This window comes from Dunckerocampus dactyliophorus, chromosome 16, assembly GCF_027744805.1.
Source record: "Dunckerocampus dactyliophorus isolate RoL2022-P2 chromosome 16, RoL_Ddac_1.1, whole genome shotgun sequence".
Classification (NCBI taxonomy): Eukaryota; Metazoa; Chordata; class Actinopteri; order Syngnathiformes; family Syngnathidae; genus Dunckerocampus; species Dunckerocampus dactyliophorus.
In genome coordinates, this window is record NC_072834.1 from 19,696,852 (window position 1) to 19,706,804 (window position 9,953).

General features: G+C 40.0%; 2 protein-coding genes across 7 annotated transcripts; both read right to left on the bottom strand.

Annotated features, from left to right (window-relative positions):
• Positions 1-1,031: 1,031 nt before the first annotated feature.
• dynll2b (dynein, light chain, LC8-type 2b) lies at positions 1,032-4,604 on the bottom strand. Of its 3 annotated transcripts, none has more exons than XM_054755159.1 (3): positions 3,249-4,331; positions 1,982-2,125; positions 1,032-1,902 (listed from the first exon to the last, which is right to left on the bottom strand). In XM_054755159.1, the coding sequence occupies exons 1-3, from the start codon at positions 3,480-3,482 to the stop codon at positions 1,765-1,767; spliced, it is 516 nt and encodes a 171-aa protein (XP_054611134.1). In that variant the 5' UTR covers positions 3,483-4,331; the 3' UTR covers positions 1,032-1,764. The 3 variants fall into 3 exon arrangements, with proteins under 3 accessions (XP_054611134.1, XP_054611137.1, XP_054611135.1); XM_054755162.1 differs by lacking the exon at positions 3,249-4,331 and adding an exon at positions 4,402-4,604 and having other exon boundaries at positions 1,044-1,902; XM_054755160.1 differs by lacking the exon at positions 3,249-4,331 and adding an exon at positions 4,402-4,582 and having other exon boundaries at positions 1,056-1,902; positions 1,982-2,128.
• A 2,170-nt stretch (positions 4,605-6,774) lies between these two features.
• On the bottom strand, positions 6,775-9,425 carry LOC129169056 (serine/arginine-rich splicing factor 1-like). 4 transcript variants are annotated; one of them, XR_008566375.1, is made up of 6 exons: positions 8,951-9,425; positions 8,519-8,679; positions 8,268-8,440; positions 7,913-8,190; positions 7,556-7,651; positions 6,775-7,287 (listed from the first exon to the last, which is right to left on the bottom strand). XR_008566375.1 is itself a non-coding variant. In XM_054755043.1 (4 exons), the coding sequence occupies exons 1-4, from the start codon at positions 9,142-9,144 to the stop codon at positions 7,990-7,992; spliced, it is 729 nt and encodes a 242-aa protein (XP_054611018.1). In that variant the 5' UTR covers positions 9,145-9,425; the 3' UTR covers positions 6,775-7,989. The 4 variants fall into 4 exon arrangements, 1 of the variants encoding a protein (XP_054611018.1); XR_008566374.1 differs by having other exon boundaries at positions 6,775-7,651; XR_008566373.1 differs by having other exon boundaries at positions 7,556-8,190.
• Between the last annotated feature and the right edge of the window lie 528 nt (positions 9,426-9,953).

The following is a 9,953-nucleotide window of genomic DNA, read 5'->3' on the forward strand; positions in this document are numbered from 1 at the left end:
ATTTAGCTTTCTCTCCCCAGCGTCTGTTGGTCCCATTAGCAGTGTCACAGTGCCCTCTACTGGTCAACCATGTGAAATATGGACTCAAATATAAATAATTATGGACTTATAAGGCAAAACACATGAAAATATAGACCAGTCGGCTTGTGTTCGTATATCCGAATGTTCGCTAGTCGGATGTTCGTAAGTTGGGGACTTAGTGTATATATAAAGAAGAAACAAAACAAAATAAAGTTGCCATTTTTGGAAAATTAGGTTGGGGAAAAAGTTCTAATGTGAGAATTAAAGTCATAATTCCAAGAAAAAAAATTACAAGAAGAAAGTTGAAATCATTGGAAATTTATCCATCCATCCATCTTCTATGCCGCAGGTATGCTGGAGCCTATCCCAGCTGACTTCGGGCAAGAGGCGGGGTACACCTGGACTGGTCGCCAGCCAATCGCAGGGCACATATAGACAAACAACCATTCACACTCACATTTAGGGAACAATTGAGAGTCTCCAATGAACCTAACATGCATGTTTTTGGAATGTGGGAGGAAACCGGAGTACCCAGAGAAAACCCATGCACGCACGGGGAGAACATGCAAACTCCACACAGAAATGCCCAACGGAGATTCAAACCCAGATCTTCCTGATCTCCTGACTGTGTGGCCAACATGCTAACCATTGGAAGTTTATATTAAATTTATAATAAAATAATACATTTATAATAGATTAGAAACAGCAGAAATGAAAAAAAAGCTGTAATTTTATGAAAATTGTCAAAACATTAAATGAAAAAAGTCACAATTTTACAAGAATAAACTTGCAATGCAGAAAAAAAGATGAAATATTTAAAAAAAAATTTAAGTCAGAATATTATGAGAAACAAAACAAAACGTTATGTTATGGCAATAAAGTCATATTATTACGAGAAGAAAATTTGCAAAGGTTACCGAATAAGAAAGTTGAAATATTTGGAAAAATAAAAAACAGCAAAATGAGAAAAATAGAAGTTAAGTCATAAGTCTTTTTCACTGATATGAGAAAGCTGAGATGCAGTTTCTTCTTGAAATATAAATAACCTCTTATCATATCTACATACATGTGTTTTACAAAATATGAAAGTGGCATCCTTTCATTCTTCACTATGTGGCCCTCGCTGGAAAACCTTTGGACACCCCTGGAATAGATTAATACAAATCATTCAATTGGTACATTTAAATAATTTATAAGTCTCTTAATTAAAGTGTTAAGCTTATATTGTTTTCAGTTGGAAAGTTAACAACAGCGATGTCACCGAAATCGCATCCAACACTTAAAACAACACCGCAAAAAGAAAGTGAGGACGCGTGATACAAGACAATATTTGCTGTTGAGAGTTAAACGTGAGCAAAGTTACAATCTGCGCCAACGTGAATATCCTAACACAGCACCACGTACAAGAAAAAACGGTTTCATTGTCACTTTTTATTCAGCGCAGGCAACAGTCTGGCAGCTTAGTTCCATCTGCCACACAACAAATGAAGGCGTTCACAACAACATCAAAAGAAATGATGCTCATTTTAAATTAGGCAAACATGTGAAATGAAAGTAAAACGTCCACGTGGCTGTCACAAGACAGCAAAACACCACCAACACACGCACCCACCTTCTCTATAGTACCAAAAAGTCCCCGCGAGGAAGGCCCGTTTTCAGGGTGGCTGATGGACAGCATGGCACAAACGTATTATGAGCTGATGAGATGGTAAAATGTGCTTTTCGGGGAACGGGGAGAGGAATTCAGCCCGACTTGAAGAGTAGAATGGCCACCTGGCCGAGGTAGAAGTATATGAAATGCTTGGTCTCGTGCGTCACGTAGCTGCCAAAGTTCCTCCCCACGATGCAGTGCCACGTGGGGTTGTACTTCTTGTCAAACTCCTGCCAGAGGACGCATCATCACTTAGTCAATCACAGTCCGAGCAGCAGCCTTTGACACACAAGACGACGCCACGCCTACCTTCTTCACATAGGCAGCAATGTCCTTCTCAATGTTGTACTTTTCCATCGCTTGCATGGCGCAGTCCACCGCGTCCTGCTGCATTTCCTCAGACATGTCCGCATTCTTGATCACGGCCTTCTTGTCAGTCATGTTGGCTTTTGACTGCTAAAAATAAGAATTAGATGACAATGACACGGCAGTTTGAACATACTCAATAGATGACGCCTTCATTTAAAAAAAAAAAAAAAAAAACTTGCTGCACCGGTTTAGACCAGGGGCGTCTAATGGGGGGGGGGGGGGGGGGGGGGGGTGTTTGCAAGAATAAAGGCAAACTATGGAGTAAAAGTCGAATTTTATGAAAATAATGTAATATGAGGAAAAAACTGTCAGTTTAGTAGCATAAAGCTGATATATAAAAGAAATAATGTGTTTGTTTTATTTAAAGCTGCAATAATATGAAGAAAAAAAAAGAAAAAAAAGAGTTGCGCATTTTGGAAAATTAACTTAGGGGGAAAAGTTACATTATGATATGAAGAAACTCAAAACATTAAAAGATCATTTACCAAAATTATCCATGAAGATGATAAATGGAAAAAAATAAAGAAGTTAAAGAAGTTGCAATATTATCAGCAACAAACAAAACAAAATAAACTTGTACATTTTGGAAAATTAGCCTGGCAAAGAAGTTATAATACTATATTTACCAAGATTATTTATGAAGACAGTTGGGGAAAAAAAAAAAAAAAAAAAGGGAACTTTATATTTTTTTTAAATAATACATTTTACAAGAATAAAGTCAAAACATCAAGCAAAACAATTTAGCAGCATAAAGTTGAAATGTTAAAGAAGCTGTAATATTATGACGAACAAACAAAACAAAAAACGTACAGTTTGGAAAATAAAAAAGTTATGGGGGAAAAAAAAAAAGTCATAATATTATGAGAAGAAAATTTATCAAGATTTGTGAAGAAAGTTGAAATATTTGTAAAATTTAAGTTCATACCAACTATCCACTTTTCCACCTATAAATCACAAAAGGTGAAATGCAGTTTTGTTTTGTTTTTTTGTTTGTCTATATGTGCCCTGCTACTGGCTGGCGACCAGACCAGGGTGTACCCCGCCTCTCGCCCCAAGTCAGCTGGGATAGGCTGCAGCATACCCCCGCGACCCTAATTAGGATAAGCGGCACAGAAAATGGATGGATGTTTTTTTTTTTTTTTCTTGAGTTTTACACTACCGGTCAGAAGTTTTAAAACACGCCAATTTCTGTGGAGGAAAAACGTACATTTCGAAGTTTTAAGATGCTCCGTCTCTCCTCCATTGTTAATTCCCTTTTTTTCTTGCAACAAATGACTTTCTCCAGTTCAATGCTGTTCAACTGATGTTCACGAGGGTATAGCACCACAGTGTCTTCCCAACACTGTTTATATGCAGACAGAGGATGTGGTAAGTACTCCAGAACCTGGAACACCTGTCGGAATTGATTGCACCAAACTGCCAAGGCTTGATCAACCTCCATTTCTGCAGAACAGCTTTAAATTGTTGACCCCGTTTGTGGTCCCTGAAACAGGCCTTTTTGTATCATTCTGAAATACACAACATTTCAGGAGTTATCACAAACGCTTGATTGCAGTTTTTGCTGCTAAGGGTGGCCCAACCAGTTATTAGGTTTAGGGGCCAATCACTTTTTCCACACTACTGTGTATGTGATGTGTATTTTATATATAGGATGTGTAAATTATCTAATGTGCAAGGTTTGAAACGAATGATGACAATTGTTGAAATAATGACAGTGGGTGTAGCTGCATGGGCAGTGGAATAATGATTGGTTTCCATTTATGGTGAACACTGACCACGGGATGAGATGAAATAGACCCTGGACCTTAGCCTGCTGCAGACCAGGCTAACTCCACAGAATAGATCTCTACTGTAGTTTATGTCAGAAGAGATCACACTTTTGTGTAACCGGATCTCGGATAAACTGAGCCAGAATAACCAAGATATCACGGCTTAATCCCTTATCCTAGTTTTGTGTAACAGGCCACTGATGAGTTGGTCCACATAGACGGGTTGTCGACGTAAACGGGTTGAACTGTATGAATATTTTGATAATGCTAATTGCGATCCAACTCCCCGGTTTAGACAGGAACAAAGGTAAAATATGTAGTCAGACTAGATATTAATGATTAATTAGCACCGCTAATTAACCTGACTGTGTGAGGAAGTAAGTCATCTTGATGGATTTGACTGCACTTCTGATTAGTGAAAAAGTATACTTTTAATATAACTGAAACTCAGTCTAAGCCAACGTCTGCGCAGAATGAACATAATTAAACAATCGCTGTGTTGTCCAGGTAAAGGTGAGTTGGCGTGAGGCGGGATTAAAATAGCTAATGTGTTGCAGATTATGTCATCAATTCACACACAAATAAACGTACCTTTTCGAAGATCTGATGCGTGAACGTTACACCAACAGTATAGGGAATATTGTCGTTCTTATTGAAGCAGAAATGTGCTTCTTCTGCTTGCACCGCCCTTCTCTTCCTGTCCGGTCGCTAATTGGCTGTTACCGTGGTCTTCTTCCGGGTGTTGCCATTTTTCACTCGCGGACAGCCGGCTGCATCTTGTTTCCACCCATAATGCACCTCGCCACCTCCTCGCCTCGGTCCAATGGTGATGGGAAACACGATTCCTTTTACTGACTCAAATTCTGAGGAGTGAAATGCATCGGTTTCTCGATTCGCTCGTCAAGTAGAGCGTGCGCGGAAATTCGCACTTTCGCGCGACTTGTCCCGCATTTAATCGCCCTGACATCCTACCTGGTTTTCTTTTTTTTAATTTATCCAGCGGAAGCAGAGATGAGTATCGTAAGTGAAGTGGTTAACTAAGACGAGTACTCGTGAGTCCGAACAATAAAAACAAAAAGATCCTGACATTGGAACGACTCGTCCATCGCTTGCGCATCTCTCCCTTCCAACGTGATTGGCTGGAGGGAAGCCATTGGTTCCATTTGAACGGTTTGCTACTAAAACAGCAATTTGCGAAACGTCAATAAAAATGCACATTTTTAAACAATCTTTATTAATAACAATCAAGTAAACAATAAATGTATACAAATAACAGAAACCAAAGAACATAAATAAAAACATTTAAATCAGAACAAATTGTTAAAGTTCTGAGAGCCTTTTAGTTGTCAGATTTGTTTATAAATTGAAAAAATTGTTCAACGTCTTTGAGGAAAAAAATGAAATTAGTTTTTTACTGCTATATTTGAATTTGTGGATGAAAAATTTGGCCGAAATAATAGATTTATAAGGGGGAAAAAAGCCCTTTCTTCTTAGAACTCAATAAAAATGCCATGATTGTGTTCTTATCAGCCGTGCTAACGTCATCACGTTAAAGTGCACCTTAAATGCACACGAGGCGAAATACGCCGTTTTTCGGTGAAGCTATGCAATGCTAGTTAGCATGTGGTATGTTCAATAAAGTCTGTAAATGTGTCAGACAAGACTGAGCCCTATCATTATTATGTGATACAGCTGTTGCAGACCTCGTCTGTATCTAATATTTGTTTTACTTTAATATATAAGTAGTTTCTGTATGTATGGTTTTAATCATTTATTATATCTTCAGCTGCTTGTGAATCACCAAACTAAATTTCGTTGTATTACTTACGACAGGAGTGTCCAAACGTTTTTCCAGCGACGGCCACGGAGCGAAAAATGAAAGGCTGTAATAACTTTGATATTTTGCATGCTTACAATATACATACATATACAATTTTGTAACTTTTTCCACCAACCTAATTTTACAAAAGATTACAACTATTGTTTTATTATCACCATTTAGTTTTCTTATGTTACAACTTAAAAAACTTCTTTCCTTAGTATGTTTAACTAAAATGACAGGTTTTCACATATTACATTGTCATATAATTACAATCATTTTGACTACAACTTTTTCCTCTTATTTTGTCTTTATTCTCGTAAAAATACAGCTGTTTTTACCATGCATGCTGTTTTTATTTTCCAACTATTTCAAATTTCTTCTTGTAATTCTGACTTTGTGTATCGTAACTTTTTCCGCGACCTAATTTTCCAAATATTCTAACTTTGATTTTGTTTCTCATATTACGACTTAAAAGTTTTAAATATTTCAACTTTATACTACTAAAATGTCATTAATTTGTATTCATGTGCCATTATGCTTGCATAATTAAGACATTTTGTTAGATTGTAACATTTTAGCATCATATTTTGACTTAATATTGATTTCTCCATTTTTGGTGTTTTGTTTTTGGATGCGGGCGAAAAAACAAACAATGCACCGGCCCCCAGCCCGCATTTTGGACACCTGTGGCTTACAATGCCAAAAGTATATTGTGCTTGATGACCTGGGACAAACCCAAAAAACACAAAATGCAAGTTTTTCCTGTATTGTGGTGAGGAAAAAGCATTTAGTTGTCACTCAAGACACACATGCATGGATTTAGTTTCTGTCTTCGCACATGCAAATTGATCATGTACAATAAATGATCACGGACTGTGGTTAATTATGATAATGTGCTGTAAACAATAATAGGAGGGCAAAGGTGACTATAGGGGTGTTATTTCATGTCTACAGGGCTCTAATAATGTTAACATTTGTATTTAGAATATCATAAACATGTTTTCTATGCTCCAACAACAAAAATATTCGATTTATTAATATTAAATCCTACTTGGCGGCAATTCACTTATCCAATTAGCTGCTATTAAACGGGGGACAGCTATAGTGAAAACACAGAGCAGCAATAAAAGCCAGACACACGGTCTGTGTTTTGATTTTTATTAAAAGAGAATAAAGCTCTTATGACACCGGAGACTCTACTTAAGAAAAAGAAAAAAAAAAACTTTCAGGAAAAAGCGGCTCTAAGAAGATACAAACCCTCCCTCTGCCTCCCTCCCTTTACCGTCTGGCTCCATCCTGCACCTCCCAGCCTTCCTGGTTCTCATCCAAGCTCTTCCTTTCCATACGAATTTATTTTTTTTTAAAAGAAAAAGAAAGAAAAGAAAAATCACAAGACTGCCACAAGTTATGCATGTGAGGTTCCATAGAAAAAGCAACACTAAATGTTTGTTTTTGTCAAGCCCAATTAGTTCAACTACAAAGATTCCGGTTTATGAGCACAGGGCTGGACGTGGGAGCCTCTCCCGGTAAAAAGAAAACAAGAAAAAAAAAAGTGCTCCAACGCTCCTGCTCCATGTATCCATCCTGATGCCTAAATCCTAAATCCTGATCCGGCTCCGGAATGGGTGGGGGGTGACAATGAGCCCAGTCCAAACCTTCAGAATACCAGCAGAACCAAAGAGAAGGAGGCAAGTTAGAATCACACCTTCGCATGAACTTAAAAACATCTACAACTGATGCAACTAACGAGGGTGTTCATTTTAACCTACAAACATCACCCTCTGGAAAAGAGAGAGAGAGAAAAAAACTGAATGCAGAAACTTTGGGTCTCCGAAGAGAAAGGAGTATTGCGGTACGCCATTGTAAGTGTAAAACATTGAACAGCCTCACAACAGACATTTTGTAAAGGCACAACCATCATACCATTGCGTGCCACATTTGTTTCCTCCTCCTTCTCCTCCTGCTTATCCTAATATGAACTGTTTCCTCTCTTCCCATCCTATCCTGCTGCTCTGAACTCTACAGAGAGACACACACAAGAAGGTCAGCAACATATGCTTTGGAGAAGTCAAAGTAAAGCATGGCGCAAGGACAGCGGGCAGCATTACAAGGTGCAGGAAAGAGGGAGATGGCTTGGGGAGGGGGAAAAATCAAGAAGAAATGGTAAAAAAATAAAAATAAAAAAAAGATACCCAGCTCACAGTAGGGGGTGGGGGGAAAGGGGGCAACAGAGAGCGTCAAAGGTGGAACACAGAAAAAGGCAGCGTCAACAGGAAATACATGAGATCGTTTGTGGCCATGTGTCAGGTTTCCTCCGAGGCGCAGCCCTCCATGTGATGGGTGTCGGGGCGGCACACTTAGGTGCGGGAGCGAGAGCGGGAACGGGAGTGGGAACGAGAGCGAGTGCGGGAGCGCCGTGGCGAGTAGCGCGGCGAGGCCCGGCCGCGGCGAGGCGAGAAGCTGCGCGATCGGCTCCTGCTTCGGCTCCGACTGCGGGAGCGGTCGTAGCTGGGGCTGCGGTGGCCGTCCATCCTCACGCGAATGTACGCCGTCTCGCCCTGCGCCACACAAACGCAACACTGAGCTGGCTGTTGGACGTCGAGCGTCCGGCCCCCGCGACTAGCTTTTCACATACCTCGTGGGAGCGGAACTTGCTGTTGTCCAACTTGTGGACGGCATAGGTCATGTCCTCTTTGCGCACAAACTCGACAACGCCGCTGCCGTCTCGGTTGACGTCGGCGTAACAGACGTCGCCCGCCTCTCGCATGTGGTCCTTCAGGTCTTGCCAGCTTCCGCTAGGGGGGAGACCTACCAGGGAAAAGAAGCCAAACCAGTTCATGTCTGTGGGCTAAGAACAGCTAACCTGCAGAGGAACACACAGCCCACCTGACACGATGACCCGGTACTCGGATCGCCGAGAGGGAGGTCCGTATCGTCCTCTCGGAGGGCCTGTAGCGCCACCTCTGCCGCTTCGGGGGAACTCCACACGCAGGCGGTAGCCATCATAGTCATAACCATCCCGTCCGAAAACAGCATCATCTGCATCCCTGTGGAATACACAATACACTTCTTTACATACTGCAGTGCATACAGAACTCCTTTTTTGTACTTATAACATTTATGTTGTATAGCGGTACAAACTTTCAAACATTTTAATGAGCTATATAACCCAAATAAAAGACATCAAAAAGCAAGAAAAACATGATTTACTTTTTTTGTTATATTTGTAGCATGAAGCTCAATCTGATAAGACTCGTACCATTCTAACAAGAAAACAATCCAAAAGCGCTTCAAATTTGGATGGAATTTTGCGTTTACCTCGCGTCCTCGAACTGCACGAAGGCAAACGGTGGTCCTCCTCGTCGATTTTTCAGATCAATGTCGCGAATGGCCCCGTACTTGTAGAATAAGTCTTCGACGTCCTTGGAGCGGATATCGGGAGGGAGATTCCCCACGTAGATGCGGCAGTCGTTGCTGCCCGCCGGTCCGCGAATAATGCCTCCTCCAGACATGTTAGCGCACAATGGGACTGCTAGCGTGGAAGTGGATTGCTAGCCTAGCTAGGTGGCTAGCGAACGTGATCACTGGTCTCTTGGCGAACAAGCGTTGCTGTGATAAATTTAAAAAACAATAATGCCGTGTCGCCTTTCAGAACAACGCCGTGGGTATTTAGCTACAAGGTGGTCGCTGTAGAAGTTAAATTGTTCAACGTATTTACGCAAAAAAAAGACCAATCACATTACCGAGAGCTAATTCCCTCAAGGTGCTCGTCTCCACTTTCCGCCAACACCGACTTCTTCTTTGTGGAAGGGTTTAAAGCTGGCCTGTAATATGAGTGGCACTGCCACCGACAGGTGAAAATGTGAATTGCAGCACTCCTTGTAAATGGTAGTTTATTATATAAAAAAAACAAAATAGAGAATGGCATTTTAGGCATAGCTCAAGAGTGTCTAAAGTGCTGCCCGGGGGGCCACTTAAGCCAGCGGCACATTCTAAAAATATAATTTGAGAAAAGGCAATGAATTAAAATAATAAAAAAAAAGAAAATTTCCAAGAAAAAAGTTGAAATAGTTGGAAAGTTGAAAACCCCCCCAGCAGAAATAGATAAAAACAGCTGTAATTTCACAGGAATGAAGTCCAAATATTCAAGAAAAGTCATATTCTAACAAGAAAAAAAGTCGCGATATTTTCACAACAATAAACTTGAAAAAGAAAAATGTAATTTTAGTAGCATAGTTTAAATATTAAAGATAATATAATAATATAATGATTATCATAATATAATAATTTAATATAATATATAAAAACATTTAGTCTGAAT